The 20,331-nt window shown below is 44.3% G+C and overlaps 1 protein-coding gene across 1 annotated transcript in view; it reads left to right on the top strand.

Moving 5' to 3' along the window:
* The window catches only part of LOC101556213 (phosphatidylinositol 3,4,5-trisphosphate 3-phosphatase TPTE2-like), a 49,239-nt gene that overhangs the window by 16,762 nt on the left and 12,146 nt on the right, over positions 1-20,331 (top strand). Inside the window, exons 8-13 of the mRNA XM_055127154.1 lie at positions 3,399-3,459; positions 4,257-4,338; positions 4,583-4,671; positions 9,598-9,659; positions 12,113-12,193; positions 14,070-14,175. Coding sequence (XP_054983129.1) covers positions 3,399-3,459; positions 4,257-4,338; positions 4,583-4,671; positions 9,598-9,659; positions 12,113-12,193; positions 14,070-14,175 — 481 coding nt within the window. The remainder of the gene's footprint in view (positions 1-3,398; positions 3,460-4,256; positions 4,339-4,582; positions 4,672-9,597; positions 9,660-12,112; positions 12,194-14,069; positions 14,176-20,331) is intronic.

Below are 20,331 nucleotides of genomic sequence, written 5' to 3'. Positions count from 1 at the left end.
GCCTGGTTTGGGCTCCTTTTGTTTGTCCTTTACTAATATCTTGAGCTGTGAAGTCAAGCTATCTATGTAGGCCCTTTCTTCCTTTCTGAGGAATGCTTGCAGAGCTATAAATATTCCCCTTAAGATAGCTTTAGCTGCATCCCATGGATTCTAGTAACTCATGTCATCATTCTCATTTGTTTCCAGGTATCTTTTGGTTTCTTCCTTGATTTCCTTCCTGACCCACTCATTGTTCAACATTGAGTTGTTTAATTTCCAGGTGTTTGATTTGGTTCTCTACGTCTGTGTGTGATTAACTTCTATCTTCAGTGCATCATGGTCTGAAAAGATAGTTGATACAATTTCTATCTTTCTGATTCTTCTGAGGTATGTTTTGTGACCCAGCACGTGGTCTATTTTGGAAAATGCTCCATGCGCACTGGAAAAAAAATGTGTATTCTTTCTTTTTGGGATGCAAAGCCCTGTATAGATCTATTAGCCCTCTCTCTTCTATCTCTTCTTTCAAAGCCAGTGTTTTCTTGCTGAGTTTTAATCTCTTTGATATATCTAGAGGTTATAGGGCAGTGTTGAAGTCTCCAACTACTATTGTGTTGCTACCAATGTCCTTGTTAAAATCTGTTAGCAGTTGTTTTAAGTATTTAGCTGATCCCTCATTTGGTGCGTACACATTTAGGAGTGTGATTTCTTCCTGCTGTAGATATTCCTTGATTAGGAAAAAATGGCCTTTGATTTCCCTTTTAATCTTTCTCAACCTGAAATCTATGTTGTCAGATACGAGTATGGCCACACTGGCTTTTTTGAAGGAATTATTTGCTTGCAGGATTGTTTTGCATCCTTTGACTTTGAGTCTGTGTTTGCTCTGACTGTTCAGATATGTTTCTTGTAGGCAGCAGAATGTTGGGTTTAGTTTCTGAATCCATTTTGCTATTGAGACACATCCACTCTGTGTCTCTTAATTGGTGCATTTAGACCATTGATATTGAAAGAAATTATTGTTATGGGGTTTTGTGCCATCTTTCTGTAGGGGTTTGTTGTGCTTGTAGGGGTTTTTCTTGTCTTACAGTAGCCCCATTAGTCCTTCTTTTAAGTTTGGTTTTGAGTCTATGAAGTTCCTGAGCTGTTGTTTATCCATGAAATAGTGTATCGTTCCTTCATATTTGAGTAAGAGTTTAGCCGGATAAAGTATTCTTGGTGAGGCATTCATTCCGTTGAGTTTTTTCACTATATCCCACCATTGTCTTCGGGCTTGGACAGTTTCTTCTGATAGGTCTGCTGTAAATCCAAGGGGTGCTCCTTTGTATGTGATTTCCTTCTTTGAACTTGGTGCCCATAGTATTGCACCTCAATCTGTGGCATCCATCATTCTGACTATGATATGTCTTGGAGTCTTTTTTATTAGGGTCTCTTTTAGCTGGCACTCTTTGGGCTCCTTGGGTCTGGATGCCTGCATTCTCCAGCTCTGGGAAGTTTTCAGCAATGATATTTTTAACTGTGGCTTTTTCATTGCGTTTGTCTCCCTGTCCTTCTGATATTCCTATGATTCTAATGTTGTTCCTGTTGGAATCATCCCATAGGACTCTGATTTGCCTAAGAGCTATTTTGAGGTCTTTTCCCACTGCTTATTGTTGCCTGTAAGCTTCCTGCAGCTCATCTTCAAGCTCACTAATTCTGCCTTTGGCTGTAGCCATTCTACTAGTGAGGGCACCCACTGAGTTTTCAATTTCATCTATAGAGTCCTCATTAGTGACACTTCTTTTTGTAGCTTTTTAATTTCTGCTCCCATTTCTCCTGTACTTTTTCGGCTGTCCGTGCCATTGTTTCTTTCAAGTCCTCCTTTAACTTACTGAATGTTTGTTGAACCATTTATTTGAGTTCATTGAACATCTTCAACATTTCATCTCTGAATTTTTTATCGAAGAGATTGTATTTGTGGGCAATGCTTGTTGAGGCGTCTGGACCCTTTTCATCATCTCCTTGTGGTGGGGATTTTTGCTGTTTCTTCATGTTTTTTCATACTTCACCATGTAGTATGGTAGTGGAACCTTCCATTTCACTATCAGTCTTCCCCTCTAGTTGCAAAAAATGGTTCTGGATGAGCTCAGTTGATGGTGGTCCCCTTTTCCCCCTTCTAGAGTCTCACCTTCCTCTCAGGTGCTTCTCAGCGGCTTAGGTGAGGTCTCTAGTGAAGCTTCAGAGGGTGTGTTCTTTTATACTGGAAGATAGCGCAGGGGCCGAAGGATCTCTGGGAGGTTGGGCGGCTCAGGGTCCCAAGGGAGGCTTGGGGCACAGGCGTTGGGGAAAAGGTGGCCTGGGTCCGATTCACTGACCTGGGAGAGGGAGCAAACCGGAGCGGGACTGGAGGATGGTGCAGGGGCAGACGGGATCTAAGGAAATATTTTTTGATCATTTTTTAGTAAATAATTCATAATAAGCAATGCAAAATAAATTATTTAGAGCCTGCTCTTGGGCAGGCTTGGGTGGTGGTTGGGAAAATTGGAAATAATTGTGGTGGGGAAGTGTAATGGTAGTGGAATAGGTGTTGGAATAGTGAGTGTAATAGATCATCGTCGACAACTTTAAAAAATAAATAATAAAATTTATAATAATATATTACTGGTGCCCACTCGAGCAAATCGATGAGCAGTGGGATGACAGTGATACAGTGACAGTGATAATAATATATATTGTATATAGTATATAATAAAATAATAAAATAACTTTTAAAGGCACATTTTTTGTTCTAGAGTATGCTGCTTATTGAACCCATTACCTCATATATGCAAAATCACTAAGCTACATTACCAACCCTTAATAGTTTATTTTTTCCTATCATGCATCCCCAACACAACTCTATTGTATATAGTATGATTTACTTATTTAAATAGTGCTTTGGTCAATCGTAATATCCAAGTTATTACAGAAAAGGCATATCTCTTTAGAATTAGTTCCAGATAAGAACCCATATAGTATTGTGATTAATTTCTTGGAAAAAAGAGTTACACTAGCTAGTTAGCATATTTATATGTAGAGTAGAAGGCCAGAGCAATAGTACAGCAGATAGGGCATTTGCCTTGCACGCGGCTGACCTGGGTTTGATCCCTGACATCCCATATGGTTCCCTGAGCACCACTAGGAGTAATTTCTAAGTGCAGTCAGCAGTAAACCCTGAATATCGCTGGGTGTGACCCAAAATGCCAATATAGAACTATGTAGACAGTTTAGGTCACCAGGCACTACTTTGTGTTTGCAGACTGATGACTTAAAACACTTAAATTCCCTGTATCTGCTCTGCAAGGTGCTAAATAAGGGACAAATGTGTAAAATTTTAGTCAGTCCTAGGAAATTGCTAGAGTTGGTGTCAGGGGAGTGGCTGTAAGATGTCTGTGCCTCTTTTGTAGGAAGTCGTGCGGTTCCTGGAAACTAAGCACAGATACCACTACCAGGTCTACAACCTATGCAGTACGTACCTGACTTCATGTTCTGCCTTTCTAGAGATACATCACTACCTGTAAGGAGATGGTTCGGGTTTGCTTCTCACCTAATTAGAATTGACTCACTTGGTGGTGAGAGGTTAGTGTTTTTTTGTTTTTTTTTTTTCAAGACCTCCGTCTTGCACTGGCCCTGTTGGGTAGAGAAAGATTGCTCCGGAGCAGAAAGGATGGGGGACTGGAGAGGAGATGGAACTGTCTTAGGAAGTCTGCTGTTGCGATGTGAAGCTTAGGGAAATCCTTCTGGTTTCTCTTCTGTCAACTTGTGCTTTGAAGACAGACAATTCAACAAATGCATTCTCTCACCCACTGGGAGTGTGGTAGGAGGGGAACTAGGCAAAAACAACACAACACAACTGTAAAAAACAAATAAACCTGCCCTTAATCTTTCTCCTGTGCTTTGTGTACACATGTTCAGAAGGCAAGCATTTGGGTTGGCCACAATTAGTTCTGTTCTGTGGTGTTTTAATCACTGATGACTCTTTAATAAGTAATCTACTAGAAAATTAAGAGTCCATCTGTTCAACATACCAAAATAAGTTAAGAATCAGATTACTCGGGATTGAGAAATCACCATTATCTTTTTCTTAACTCCCTGTCATTTTTTGGAAGGTTTTTTGAACCTCCTACATTCCCCCCTGCCCCAGAGAATTACTTTTATACGAAGGTGCAAAGAAATTTCTAATACAAAAGTGTAACTTACTTGTGGTTTGTCCATCTGCTCTAGTTGTAGGGATAGAAATATGACCTGCATATCATTTACTTTAGGTGAAAGAGCTTATCACCCTAAGAACTTCAATTATAGAGTCCGTCGAATCATGATTGATGACCATAATGTCCCCTCTCTGAGGTAAGTTTAATAGCAAATGGGTCTCAGAAGCAGGTTAAATATAATAGACTTAATTTTGGGAGCAGGGATGCTCAGAGGTTACTCCTGCCTCTGTTCTCAGGCAGGGCTCGGGGGATGATAATATGGGAAGCCGGGGAATTGACTGCATGCATGACAGATGCTTTGTCTACTATACTATTACTCTGGACCCCAGACTTGATTTTAAATTTGTTAATTCAACTAAAACTCTTATACTTGAACTAAGGGAAATGTTGGAATTCTGCATTGAAGTAAAGAAGTGGCTGGCTGAAGATGATGAAAACATTGTGGTAGTTCACTGTAAGGGTGGCAAAGGTAAACATTTCTCTCATTTCTCTCTTTCAAAAAATATTAAAAATACATTAAGATATAAGAACTAAATATCCAATGCCATTTATTAATATTAGCCACTGTTAGTTTTGTAAATATTCTCTTCAGGACTGGAGGAAGGGAAAGAAATAGGGAAACAAGGAAAGAACAGAGAAATTTGGACAAGAAAGAACCAGAGGAGGTTAAGCAGGATTTTTGACAAGTAATTTTTTCTTTTTATATTTTTCAAACAAAATATTTGTCAAAATTCTAGGGCTGGAGAGATAGAGGGTAGGGTATTTACCTTGTATGCAATCAACTGGGGTTCGATCCCTGGCATCCCGTGTGGTCCCCTGAGCACCACCAAGAGTGATCTCTGAGCACAAAGCCAGGAGTAAGTCCTGAGCACCACTTAGTGTGGCCCCTAAACAAACTAACACAAAAATTAACCAAAATACAAGTGATATTTAACTTTAGCAACTGTCAGATAAGTTCTTTAGTATTGTTCTTCAACTTGAATTAAATTTTTTTATTCCTTTAGGCTTCCAGTATCACCTAACTGTATTTCATAATTTTTGGCAAAGACTACCATTTTTGGTTGAATATAAAGCAATTTATTTTATATTGAATGCCAAGAAAACAACCTTTTTTAAAAGCTGCCTTATGTAACAGAACAGAAGTTCTAGTCATACTTTAAAACTAGTTTCAAACCATTACTTAATAAGCAAGTTCTAATTTTAGTTCCACATGTTGAAAATGTATAGATTTGCCATTTGTAGTACTATGGTGGTAAATGAAAAACACGCAGAATAAACCATGTAGAACCACCTGTTGTTTTCTCCTCTCCCTTCATTCTTGCTTTTGTTAGGTGACTGGAGGCACACACACACACACACACACACACACTATCCTCTGTGGCACCTGCACATTTGGTGGTGGTGCTTGCTGGGATTTGCACCTCAGGTGGTGGTGCTCACACACGTGTGCAGGATGCAGACCTTCTGGAAGTGCTGCCTGTACTCATGCCTGCCAGGGTCACACACACACTCTGAGGTTGTGTTCCCTGGATATCACTGTCCTGTCTAGCAGGGATCTCACTCCCTCATCATGGTGCTTGCAATTTTGGACCATCTTTTACTTACAGAAACAGCGATTTCATAAGATTCAACACAGAATAATCCAAGCTTTTAATTAAAACTTCTAATTAAAACTAATTCCCTATAGCTGTAATTTCATATTGAACTTTAGCTTTAATTTCAGCTTTAATTCCCACCCCCAAATTTCAAATTAAAACACTAATTTCAAATTTGCTTTTAAAAATCTTTTTTCTGGAAGCAATTTTTATTATTATTCTACACTCAGAACTTTCATAGCTTTTCCTTTAGGATTGATTGTTTGGAGGACCAGTATTTAGCTGGCATGCATCAGAGCAGCCCCTTTTCTCAAGTTTTTATTCATATTAGCCTTTTCTTCTAATTATTGGTTGACTCCTACATGTCACGAGTTCTATCATGGTGGTCAAATAATCTTTCTTATTTGTCTTATTTGTTTGCTTTGGAGCCTCCCAGTTATGCTACACTTGGTGGCAGTGATGCTTTGTAAGCAATTCTCATCGATTTGTTCTTAGTCCCATGCAAAGTCTTCATAATGGTTTAGTACTGTTTCTGAGGTCTTAGTACCACACCACACAATTTTATAGCATTATAACATGTCTTCATAAGAGCAGAATTTACTGGTTTCTTATGTTTAATTTTTTTCAAGTATTAATCAACAATAACATTTTTAGTATTCTTTTCATTTTAATTTTCATTAGATATTAGGACACCATGATCTCCTCATTACTCTTAGCTGGATTTTTTTAAATTCTTTTATTGATTCACCACGTGGAAAGTTACAAAGCTTTCAGAAGGTTTAAGTCTCAGTTATACAATGCTCAAACACCCATCCCTTCACCAGTGCACATATTCCACCTCCAAATCAATAATAGTGAATTTTTTTGTTTAAATATTGAATGTAATCAAAGTAAAGTGAAAGTAAAGTGAAATTTACCAGTTACACATGCGGGGTGGGGAGGTGGAGGGGGAGGTATATCGTGATTCTTAGCTGGGTTTTGAGCGTGTGATGTTCCAACACTAATCCCACACCAGAGCTGACTTCCCTGTACCAGTGTCCCCAGGTTGTCCCCTACCCCACAGTCTGCCTTCTTGGCAGTCCCATTTTTACATTTGATTGTTGGATTTGGACTTCACCTTGAGTACATTGGCTCTGTCGTTTAGGTATATACATACAGCTCATCTCTACGCTACCAATGTGCTCAAGGCCCCTGAGTCTTTCCCCGATACCTGACTCCCATATCCCATAGCTCTCTTCTTCCCCCTTCCCTACCTTGTTTTATTTCCTTCCCTGTGCTCATTTCTATGATCAAGGGTTAAGGGATGTCTAGGCATCCTCCCTTTGAGACCATGTGCTCCCATTTCCAGTTTTCCTTCTATGTGCCCAGATAAGTGAGACCATTCAGTATTTGTCCTACTCTTGACTCCACATTATACCCTCCAGTTCCATCCACGTTGCAGCAAAATGCATGATTTTATCATTCGTAGCAGCTGCATAGTATTCCACTGTGTATGTATACCACACCTTCATTTTCCACTCATCTATTACTGGGCTCCTAGGTTGATTTCATATCCTATAGTGCTGAGTGCTGCAAAAAATAGTGGTGAGCATATGCCCTTTTGAAAAATGGGCACACAATGTTGTATCTTGGGGATAGATACCAACAACTGGAACTGCTGAGTTGTCTGGTAACTCTATTTTAACTTCTCTGGAGATCCCCATTCTGTTTTCCAAAGGGGTCGGACCAGACAACATTCACACCAGCAGTGGATAAGAGTTAAATGCCTGGGTGAACAGAAGCTTACAATGTTATGAAACCTGTGTTGAATATTTCAAGATGATTCAATGAAAACAGTAAAATTGAATGCCCAATCCAAAATGTAGTTTAATTAAAAGCTAGGAAGAGCAATGTAAGACATTGGGACAAAACTGGCAACAGTAAAGCCTAGGAAGAGTCTGCGTCTAGATTGTTCTAATGATTCTGAGACTGGAGGTAATAGGTGATGCAATGTTTACACCATGGGCCCGGCCTTTCTCAAAAGAATTTCAACTGGGAGTTTTTTGTTATAACTTTTAAAAAACAGTCAAATTAGTGATTAGGACATTTAGTGAATACAACATTTACGTTTTAAGTAAAAAATAATATCTTGAAAGTGAATCTTTATTTTTTTAATGATTCTCTGCTCTGCCTGGCCTGCCCGGGTAAGAAAGCACCCCCTTTGCAGTGTTCTACCACAGCCACAGCATCAAGATCTGTAAAATTTTCTTTCAGCTGAGGAAATACTCGTTATGGAGACCATAAAGTATTTCAAAGTTGAAATGTTAATGGTCTATACAAGGAACGTATAAGGTCATTGATGATCAAACATCTCCATTAGCCAGAAGCTTTTACATATCCCCTATCACTGTATCATTGTCATCCCATTGCTCATCAGTAATGTCTCCATTGTGAGACTTGTTACTGTTTTTGGCATATCGAATATGCCATGGGTAGTTTGCCAGGCTCTGCTGTGTGGGTGAGGTACTTGGTAGCTTGCCGGGCTCTCTGACAGGGGTAGAGGAATGGAACCCTGGTCAGCCGCGTGTAAGGCAAATGCCCTACCGCTGTGCTATCTCTCCAGCCCTTTACATATTCTAGCTTTAAAAAAAAGTATCCTTTTATTATCCTAGATAAATATTTTATTTATCCCCGGTAGGTGGTACAAAGACCTCTTGGTGTATGTGACTTGGATAGTGCTTTCAAACTATGAATTGAAAAATAAGTTTACTAGTTTATTTTTCAAAAAGAAGAATAGAATACAAAGTAACACTACAAATAAAAAGACAAATTTGAAGTTACATAAAGTAAGGTCAGCATATAATAGCTAAGACAAAAGCTGTAGGTCATGATGGAAATAAAATAAGGAACATTTTTTAACCCATGCTCTCTGTGGCAGTATAAAAATATAAGTTGAAATACAACAGTATTGTCCTGGGGAGCTAGGAAATAAAGCATGAAATGCTTTGGAAAAGAAATGGTATAAGACCAAGGGTGTTTTATTTGTTTTGTTTTGTTTTTTTAATGTACCAAAGAGAGAAAAAGGAGAAATGGAGGCCAGGTAGAATGGGAAAGAAGTAAAAATTAAACACAGAAAAATAAAAATAATAATAGAATCTGAGGAACAGGTTTAGAGGAGTCAATTATGCTATTCTCTTACATATATGTTTTGTAACACTCTTTAAAATGGAATGCATAGGGCCGGAGCAATATTACAGCAGGTAAGGCACTTGCCTTGCCTGGGGCCAACCCAGGTTTGATCCCTGGTATCCTAAGTGGTCCCCCAAGCACCACCAGGACTAAATCCTGAGTGTAAAGCCAGGAGTCATCCCTGAGCATATCTATGTGTAGCCCCAAAACAAAAACAAAAACAAAAAATGGAATGCATAATGGGCATTATTAATGTAGGTGGAATTTGGGTTTCTCACCATATTTTCTTGTCATAGGTACTTTTTTTATGCTAGAGAAGCAGGGTGTAATTAGTGTAATTATTTCTCATTGTAAAGTAGCTATAGAGTCCTAGAACAGCGCTGGTTGCCTCCCCTTGACCCCCCATCCTCGGGATCCAGGCAAACATTCCTGGGTGCCTTCATGTTAGGCCACAGAATTCTGGATCGAAGCTCACAGCAGTGAAAGGACTTTGGCTATTTCTGAGTTAAAGTGTTTTCACCAAACACTGCGAGAGTGAAGGAAAACAGTCCAAATTAACTCTGAATATTTCTGAGAGTTTTTTTGGTACCAAATACTGCCCTGGACAGTTCACGAACAAACTTCTTTTCTAGGAAGAACTGGAACTATGATTTGTGCCTACCTTCTTGCCAGCAAAATGTTCTTAACTGCAGAGGTATGAAAAATGGTACTACAAACTGTCTTACACTGATTTGCTAGTTTAGAAGTCTCACTGGTAGCACACTCAAGTGATTCCTTGAGTCGTGGTATAAATAAAGTTGTTTGGGGAGGTGGGTATTAGGTGCCCTGGGTTTGATGTCTCCTTGTTTAACTCACAATAGCTAGTGACTGGCCAAGTTATCTCTCCGAGGTCAGTTTTCGGGTGAGGGTAGTGAGAAACATACTTCAGCACAATTTAAGTCACTGTCAGTCACTGTCATCCCATTGCTCATCGATTTGTTCAAGCGGGCACCAGTAATGTCTCTCATTGTGAGATTTATCATTACTGTTTTTGGTATATTGAATACACCACGGGGAGCTTGCCAGGCTCTGCCGTGCGGGTGAGATACTCTCGATAGCTTGCCGGGCTCTCTGAGAGGGACGGAGGAATTGAACATGGGTCGGCCACATGAAAGGCAAACGCCCTACCGCTGTGCTATCGCTCCAGCCCCACAACTTAAGAGAGAGTGACAAAAATCTCAATAATTGAGAGAAATAATATTCTAACACAGTATTTTATGTCAGAATTAATGAGCTAGTATATGCTATATATGGACTTACCAGCGTGTTAAATAAAGATCAGCCAGACCAGCAGGGGCAGAATGAAGGTAGGTGGGTGAGTGAGGTGCAGCTGTGCCAGGTGCAAAACCCAGGCCCCACTCCCCGGCCTAGTCCGTGCCCTGCTGGCTCGTCCTCCAGTCACAGGACTTGCTCCTTCCTCACAAGGAGGCTATCGTGACCGAATAAGTTCTTCAAATAGTCATGTCTTTGGACGTGCAAAGTGGACCAGAGACACCGCTTTCAGCTCAGAACGGCCTCCTGAACGAGGCAGTCTTTGAGTGGTCAGGCTGTGTAGCCCGCTGAGTCAGCAGGGACGGCTCCTCTGGCCACTAGAAGGCATTCCCAACGGTCCAGGGGCGAGAGCACCGGGCCTGACAACACCTGCTACTTGTTTTTCTAATTTGAGACACACATTTAAAAGTGTGCGTGTGTGTGTGTGTGTGTGTGTGTGTGTTTTAGAACTATTGGTGGTTTCCAGTAGTTTGGCTCCCAGTCTTTAAGTTGTAAAAAAATAACTTGTGAATTTGTGACTAGCTTGTTTTGAAATAAAATGAAATAGATTGTAATAGAAAAAAAATCTAAAGGCAAGTTTTATTTTGCAAGTCTCTTTTTTTTGGGGGGGGGAGGGTACATCTGGCAGTGCTCAGGGATTATTTCTGGCTCTGAGCTCCAGGATTACTCCTAGGGGTTCTGGGGACCATATGGGTTGCTGGGAATCGAACCCAGGTCAGCTGCATGCAAGGCAGGTACCCTCCCCACTGTACTATCTTTCCGATTTGGTTGTTTTGTAGAACTTCTCAGTGTTGTGTATGTAGAGGGGTGTGTTTGTGTGTGTGTGTGTGTGTGTGGCCTAGGTTTATTGATGTGGATTGTGCTTTAAAAGCCACAAATTTGAGGGTCCAATGTGAAATTACTATGGGGGGTAGGTTGCTTGCTTTGGCCAACCCAAGTTTGATCCACAGCATTCCTTATGGTCCCCCATGCCTGTCAGAAGTAATCGCTGAGCACAGAGCAAGGAGTAAGCCCTGAGCACCGCCAGGTAATCCCTTGCCCCCACCCACCCAAAAAGAGCAGCAAGTTTGGAAGGCTTTTGGATGCAGAGCCTGAGACTGAGCACCCAAGACCAGCTCCTTGATCCATGTTCTCTCAGCCTGCTTCCAGCAGCTCCGGCCAGGCCACCTGGTTTTCTTTCAGACTTAATCTGATCCTTTTAAAAAATGGAGAGATGGGGGGAGGACCAGGAGGTCTCCAGGGCCTACCAGTTCTAAAGTTGTGTACGTGTTGTGTCTCTGGAATCTGAGTGAGAGCAGGTTTTGAAGTGGCTTTGTTGATGTTATTTCAAGTAGCCTCTACCTCCAGACCATCGGCATAAAGAAATGAGGTGCCCTGAGAAACCTTAAGAAGGAACTGGAGCGACAGGACAGTGGGGAGGGTGCCTGCTTTGCACATGCTCAATTTAGGTTTGGTCCCTGGCACCTCCCAGGGTCCCCTAATCACCGCCAGAAGCAAACCGTGAGACTGCTGGGTGTGATGTGTGCCCCAAAACCAAACGGGGAAAAACGGGGGGAAAAAAAGCTTTCAGAGGGCCAGAGTGATAGCACAGCGGGGAGGGCGTTTGCCTTGCACGCGGCCGACCCGGGTTCGATCCCCGGCATCCCATATGGTCCCTCAAGCACTGCCAGGAGTAATTCCTGAGTTCAAAGCCAGGAATAACCCCTGAGCATCGCTGGGTGTGACCCAAAAAGCAAAAAAAAAAAAAAAAAAAAAAAAGCTTTCAGAATGCCTTCTAGAGAGATGGAAGGCGGTGTAGATGGATCCTGACTGGACTTTCTGTGCCCTTTTCTTCAGGAAAGTCTTTTTTATTTCGGAGAACGGCGAACTGATAAAACCACCAGCGCTAAATTTCAGGGAGTAGAAACGCCTTCTCAGGTAAGTTTCCCCTTATTAAAGGAAGTTCTGGGGGGCTGGGTGAAGACAGTTCCTACGGGGCTCAGGTGGGTTTCACTGGAGATTTCCTGTTGGTGATCAGCAGCCAGTGCTCGGGCCCTAGGAACAGAGCCACAGCTTAGACACCGCCTGTGCATTGCTCACCGGGTTGTCCCAGCTCACCCCACTTTCCATTTTATACTGTTGGCGTCAACAGACGTTAATTTCCTCCTCAAAGACTTGTTTCCTAAGACCAGGAAACAGCTCAGAGCCCCGGTGTGCTCCAGGGTGAACCGTAAATGTCCGTCATGGCTTTCCATCCATGGCAGAAAACTCCAAATTGCATGTAATGACGAATGACAGGTTAAAACATTTATTTTTGTTGCCACTGATAGAGGGAAGTAATTAGGGATTTTTGACATGGAAATGGCAAGATAGGGCTGGGCATTGTCAATGCATGTGTTACTTTTACCCTGTGCCCTAAAATTAAGTTTTTGCGTTGTTTGTTTTGGGGCTGGAGTGTGTTGAGAACGTGTCAGTGAATAAGGCTGGGTCTGCGTGTCTAGACCCTGCAGCCACTGTGTCTCCTGGCATGGCCACACACAGCTCCCCTCGGGGAAACTCAGGTTCATGGTCACAGCCCATCCACCGAAAGTTCCCAGCCAGTTCTCTTGTCAGCCTGGAGGCAACATGGCAGATACACTGTGCCGAGACCAGGACAATTGGGCTTCACAGTCTAAACAGTTCTTGATCCGAAAAGCTCATGTCCCTGGATCTCCACTTCCAAAACTATAATTGGTCCCTCCTCATGGAGCACTGATGAGCAAGGTAGTGAACACTGAGGTTTTGTATGGCGCAAGGAAGTCTAGAATGTTGTCAATTTTAGGGGCCAGAGTGGCAGCACAGCAAGGTGTGGGGCGTTTGCCTTGCTGTAGCCGGCATGGTTCCTTCCCCAGCATCCCTTATGGTTGGCTTACCGGAACCCAACCAAGAGTGATCCCTGAGCACAGAGCCAGGAGTAACCCCTGAGCACTGCCAGGTGTGGTCCCAAAATAAATAAATATTGTAAACTCTATAGGAAAAATTCCCTTGCTTCTGTAATAAATTGAAAGAAAGAAAAATGAGAGAAAAGAAATCTTGAAACTAAAAGAGACTGTAGAGAGACATGGCAGCCTAATGTGTGGACTTTGTTGGTGTCCTGATTGAAATAAATTAAATTTTTATACATAAAAGACTGAAAATTTGGGGAAAGAGCGATAATACAGGGGGTCAGGCATGTGCCTTGCATGCAGCTGACTCAGGATCGATGCCTGCCTGGAGCCCTTCTGGCACTCAGAGTGATCCCTGAGTATAGAGTCGGGAGTAAGCCCTGAACACAGACAGGTGTGGCCCCCAAACAAAACTAAATAGATTATAAAAACTTAACCATGGACTAGACCAGACACTAGATATTATTAAGATATAACACTCAGAGATGACAAATGGCTGTCAGGTCTATTCAGAGAAATGCTGTGAAATACACTGACACCCTTGTGGAGAGGGCAGTGCTGTGGCTCAGGACGGGGGCTGGGGGAGCACTGTCTCAGGGTGCGCTGACCAGCGCGAGCCCCCACTATCAATGGACCACCACAATGCAACCGAACTAGTGAGCTGGTGTCTGGCATTTCCCGCCAATACTTGGTTCAGGTTAAGAGTGGAGACTTCAGTGTTGATTTTCCCTAAGGTAGACGTGAAGTGACGTACATAGAAATGCTGTACATGTACACACACGTCTCCTGATAGTTCCACTATTCGCTCCTTCGTCACGTTGCTTAATAGGTGCTGTGTTTGTCAGGCCGACTCCGCCTCCACATAAGTTGTGGCTTCTGTCGTTTTGCAGAGTAGATACGTCGTCTATTTTGAGTCCATGATAAATGACTACAACTTGACTCTCCCTCCAATAGTCACCCTCATGATAAAGCAATTCATTATCTACTCGATCCATGGTAAGTGCTCATGGAGAATTGGGCAGCTGAGGACCTGAGGACCATTCCTCTCAGGGCCCGGGTGGGGGGCTGACACATACAGACGATCCTGACTCTTTCCCATGGGCCCCCGAGGCAGCCGGGCTGGGGCCACGCCAGCAGCCCTCGGCCGTACCCCCCCACACACACACGTGGGGCCTTTCCTCTCCTTCCCTCATCTCCTGTCCTGCTTCTGCTCTGGTCTCAGCTCTGGGTGGACTCTCTTGTTTGTTTTTTTTGGGGGGGCCATACCAGGCTGTGCTGAGGATGACTCCTGGCTCTGTGCTCAGGGCTCACTCCTGGGGATGCGGGGACTGAAGCTGGGAGGCCACGTGCCAAGCAAGCTCCCTGCCCACTGTGCTGTCTCTCCTGCCACCCAGATTAATGTTTCCAGGTAGAGCCAGTGGTGGAGCCGGGGGAGAGGCGCTGCCCCTCGAAGCCCACCCCTCTGAGACGCACGCTTAGTTCAGCCTCGTCAGGGCCATCCCTGGGTCTTCTCTCACCTGCACATTCAGAGACCCTTGACCCCTCATCTTCCCAAGACTCTTTCTTCACCCCCCCAACCCTCCCCGGCCTTCATGGCCTTGAATGAGCTACAGTAAATACCAGGAGAGCACCTTCATTTTGTTGCCCCTGATTCTACTTGTAGAAACTAGCAGATCAGTATTGGGCCTGGCCCCACACTGGTGTTTTTGTGTCCCTAAAGAGTCCTCAGAGAGGCTGGAGTGATAGCACAGTGGGTAGGGCATTTGCCTTTCACACAGCAAACCTGGGTTCGATTCCCAGCATTCCATATGGTCCCCTGAGCACCACCAGGAGTAATTCCTGAGTGCAGAGCCAGAAGTAACCCCTGAGCATCACCGGGTGTGACCCAAAAAGAAAAAAAAATCCAAACATGAAAGCTTGTAACTATCTCATGGTGATTCAATAAAATTTAAAAAAAAGAATAAATACAACTTTTCATTTAAAAAAAGAGCCCTCGGACTGTGAGCAGAGAAAGGGAATGAGTAAGTGGACGAAGGAAGGGGCCACAGTGTGGGAGCTGAACCTGGCCCGACTGCCCTGGACTCGAGGAGAGCTTCCGGGAGGGACAGTGCTCAGGACTGATGAGAATACAAAAGGGCCTGAGAGACGGTACAGGGGTGAGACACTGGCATGCGGTTGACCCTAGGTCAATCACCAGCATCACATCTGCCCCCCCCCCCCGAGCACCGCCGGGAAGCTCAGAGCCAGGAATAAAACCTGAGCACTACTTGATGCGACCCCAAACCCCAAAAAGTAAAACAAACAAACAAAAAAACCCAGAAAGAGATGTGAGAGAGCAGAGGTCTGTGGGGTCTCCAATCCTCTGTGTGATGAAAAGGTAAAGAAAGCTATAGCCAAGTCTCGGGCCGGGGCTGATACTGGCGCGTGCTCCACCGAGACTCGACCCAGGCGGCCACACTTTGGTGCGGCCGCTTTGCTGCTAATTGACCACGATCTGGAGGCCAGCTAGACTACTTTTGGTCCCAGAAACTGCTTGCAGTCATGTCTCTAGACTGTGAACTAAGCCATTGTCCTATACTGCTCCAGGAAGGGAAATGATGCAATTTTTAACATAAATCTCCGTGGACTTAATTACTAAAATATTAAAATACAGAAATCCTAAACCTAAATGACTTCATATCTCTTCATTCTCAGCAATGGAAAACTAATTATCAAATGCTTCCTTGTCAGTAGGGCTGTTTTTTTTTGGGGGGGGGGAACTCCAACAACAATAGTGAGTTTTGTGTTGAAATATGGAATGTAATCAAGGTAAAGAAAAAATGAGGTGAAGTTTATCAGTTACGCAGGTGGGGGCGGGAGGGTGGGGGGTGGGCGGTATACTGGGGTTTTTGGTGGTGGAATATGGGCACTGGTGAAGGGACGGGTGTTTGAGCATTGTATAACTGAGACATAAGCCTGAGAACTGTAACTTTCCACATGGTGATTCAATAAAATAAATAATTAAAAAATCATAAGTTAAAAAAAAAAGAAAGCTATATCCAGTGGTGGCCTGCTTGCCTGCTCTAGGGGAGCATTGCTCAGGGAAGACAGCTCAGGGACACCAAAGGCACATTGTCCAGCTCTAGGACATACGGGAAAAGAAAGGCCGGAGAGGTGTATGGTGAAGGCGCTTGCCTGGAACACGGCCACCTCGGGCTGGATCCCTGACACCCCACACAGTCCACTCCCACACCGCACCCGAGCACCACAAGGTGTGGCCTAAAAACCAAAAAGAAAGGGGAAAGGAGAGGAGAGAGAGATGGGCCTCGATCCTGCGTCTGTCCATGTACAGCTCACCCTTGGGGAAGTGGGCAGCAGGACCATCTGAGGGGTGGGCAGAGGTGAGTGTGGATGGGCGTAACCCACCTTCCCCAGGGGGCCCTGTGCCAGGGCCTGGCATCTGTCCAGACAGCCTAGCAGGAGTGGCACAAAATAGCACCTGAATTTTTTAAAATAGCTGCTGGACCACACCCAGCAATGCTCAAGGGTTACCCCTGGCTCTGCACTCAGGAATCAATCCCGGTGGGCGTGGGAGACCATATGGGATGCCAGGGAGTGAAGGGGGGGGGCACATGCAAGGCAAGCACCTTACCTGCTAGATTATCACTCAAGCTTCACAATCTAAACATTGTTTCCCACACATTTCATTCCATTTTTCATTTTGAAAAATGATTGGTTTTTCTTTCACAGAAGCTACTTGGTTCTACTGCCCATTTTCAGAAAAAAAATGACCCCGCGCCCTGCTGAGAATCTGCCTTCTCTAAGTGAACATAGAAGGAACCAGCTGCATCTCGGGCGATTCTTACACCCCTACAGCATTCCAGCGCCCTGCCCCAGGGAGGCATCATTGTGCCCCGTGGGAAGCATATATGGTCAGAAATAGGCTAATCTTGTTAGTAAAAATAGGAAATCCGTTTCCTAGTTACTCGCCGGCCCCCCTCCCCCCGCACGCACAGTCCGCCTGCTCTTGCTGCTGGCCCGGAATGGACAGCCACAAACATCCCCTAGGTCTCGGGTCCCAGAAACAAACTTGGACCCAGGAGCACCGGCCCTGCGGGGAGTGTGGGTCCGGGTTTCCAAGCACGCCTTGTGGGGCAGGGCCGGAGCGCCCGCTCTCCGCTCTCCGGAACTGCCCTGTGCGCCCCGCCAAGCGCGCGGGGGATGTGGTGCCGGGCGCGCTGGGGAGGGTCGGGCTCACCGGGCGGCGGTGCTGGGGCTGGTGGCCGGGGTTCCCCAGTGCAGAGGCCCCCTGGCAGCGTGCCGGGAGCGTGTGGCACGGGGGTGTGGGGGCTCCATCCCTGGCTCTGCGATGCCTGCGTTGACCCCGCCAGCGGCCTTTGCTGCCCTGTGAGAGGCGAGGCTGTTACTGATGGGGGGAAGTTACTCCATGGAGAATTTTTGTTTTTCTTTCTCTGGCTATTAACTTTGTTTTTGTTGTTGCTCGTTAAGATCCTGTGATTTACAATATTATAAATGATAGTTTCTCGTGCCGATCCTTCCATCACCAGTGCACCCACCCCCCTTCCCCAAGGGCCCCTTCTTTCCAAAGGCACGTGGCACCTGTGCAACTGCGTGGATCAACTCTCCCATGATGTTACCTTCAGCCCTTTGTTTCCACCTTGCAATGTGTATTTTTTTTATTTTTAATTTTTTGTTAGCAAATCACCATGAAGTACAGTTACAGACTTACAAACTTTCGTGCTTGCATTTCAGTTATACAGTGGTCGAGTGCCCATCCCTCCACCAGTGCCCATTCTCCACCACCAATGGTCCCAGCATCCCTCCCCCCACCCCACCCCTTTTGCTCTCCCTCTCCTTTAGGATGTTGTAGTTTGCAGTAGAGGTATTGAGTGGCCATCATGTTCAGTCTATAGTCTACTTTCAGCCCGTATTTCCCATCCCAAGCGGGCCGTTCTAGCACTCTTTACTTGGTGGTCCCTTCTCTATCTGAGCTGCCTTTTCCCCCAGCATGCGAGGCTGACTTCTAAGCTGTGGAGAAACCACACTCTGAAACGTGTACGTATCTGATGAGTGTGTGTTTTTAAGTCCCGTATAGGAGAGAGATGATTCTGTGCCTAACCAGGTCCTTCTGACTGACTTCTTCAGGATAATATCCCCAGTTTTTCATCCATGCTGCTGCAAATTGCATGCTTTGTCCTTTCTGAGAGTTGCATAGTGTTCCATAGTGTATATACACCACGACTTCTAGATCCATTCATCTGTTGGTTTCCATATCTTGGCTACTCGAAGTGCTATGATAACACAGGTATGCAGATATCTTTTTGAATTAATGTTATTTTTTTCGGAGGGTTGGTGGGGAATAGATAGGTCCAAGAAGTCGCCATGAAGAATTGGAACCCAACTCTAAAACCATCTTGCACTGGATCTGAGAGTGCTCTGCTCTGCGCCCTCCTTGGAAACAGTAGCAATTACAGCATTGCAGTGCTTCCCAGAGTGGGGTGCCGAAACATTTTGGGGTGCAGTGGTACTCTAAGTGCAGTCGGGTGGCTTTCTGTTTGCTTATAAAAGATAGGTTTCCTGGGGTGAGTAATTTTTTCCTGAAAATAGAGCTGTAGGACAGGTAAGTCCTCTTGGTGGTGCTTGGGGAACCATATGGATGCCAGGGATTGAACCTATTTTAAAATTTTTACTGTGTGGGTATTACTTTAACCTTGTGTGTCTGTTTTCCCTTATCTTGGATATTAGTCTTATACTATTATCTGTCCCTCTCCTTCTGATTCATTTCACTCAGCATGATATTCTCTATGTCCATCCATTTATAAGCAAATTTTATTATTTCAAATAGGGGTCAGGAGGACAGGTCAGTGGTTGGATGTAAAAAATATAAACGTGCGCGAGCAGAAGGGTGATGTGTGATGACGTGTGTTCGTGGGCTCTCGGGGCATATCTCTCTCTTTCTCTCTCTCTCTCTCTATGTCTCTGTCTCTCTCCCCCAACCCACGTTTGGTGTTCTTGAGCCGCTGTATATGGACCGGTTCGGGATGGGACTCCTTTGTGCTCTGCTTCTGTGTGTGCCACTGTGTTATCTTCTGTCTGTCTCTCTATCTCTGTCTCTGTAGTCTCTCCTCTTGTCTCTTCTGACCTCTATCTGTCTCTGTCGTGTCTCTCTGATCTCTTCTGAATTCTCTGTCTCTGTCATCTCTCTTCTGATCTCTTCTGATCTCTCTACCTACCGATCTCTCTGATCTCTCTGGAGCCCCACTCGCTCTCACTTCTGACTCTGACCCCCTCCACTCTTACAGTCTTAGTTTATATAGAAATCACATAGGGTGGTGACACAAAGGTGGGTTTAACATTAACAAATCAACACAGAGGGGTAAGACCACTCCTCCAGGAGATTAACAAAATCTCATCTAAGGAGATCACTCCAGATTACTAGGAGATCCGCTTAACAGTGGGATCCCATCCAGGGTGTGCCACTTTCTTCTTTCCTCAGCTATTAATCCACTTAAATAGTTACAGTAAATTTACTTCTAATATTTCTAGCAATGTCATTCTGTATGAGCACAATAAGAGATACATCAGACTTAAAGTTTGGTTCTTCCTGAGGACATTCACTATATATTCCAGACCACAGTCCTCAGGCCAGGTTAGTCTTCCTAACCCCAGCAGGGTCCTAATCTTGTTGTTACTTTTGGATAATGACAACACTTTTCGATGACCATGCTCTCAACTTATAGTTGAGTATTGTGGTGCTTCGGCCTGGCCCATTTTGATGCCAGGGTAGCTCACAGCTTGCCCTGGGTTCATTCCTCCCCTCGTCGGGACCCTGCTTTTGGAGTGTTAGGAACTAAGGGCAACTGAGCTGAGAAAGCAGATGCCCAGGAGAAAATATTATTGGAGTCAATCAACTCTAAGTTACAAGAGCATAATATTAACTGTCTTCCTGTGTCCATACAGAAAGGACATTGCTTTAAGGTAAACTAAGTTCCCTGCGGCAGGGCTGAAAGGACAAACCCAATGCTATCCTACAATTAGAAGCTTGTCACAAGACTGTCTGGCAGGAGATGAAGGGCAGTTAGGATAGAGAAATGACCAGTATGACACTAATAATTGGAAATGATCATTTCTGACAGGAACTGAGTATTGAAA

This window comes from Sorex araneus, chromosome 1 (assembly GCF_027595985.1).
Source record: "Sorex araneus isolate mSorAra2 chromosome 1, mSorAra2.pri, whole genome shotgun sequence".
Taxonomy (NCBI): domain Eukaryota; kingdom Metazoa; phylum Chordata; class Mammalia; order Eulipotyphla; family Soricidae; genus Sorex; species Sorex araneus.
This window is presented reverse-complemented; position numbering and strand designations above follow the sequence as displayed.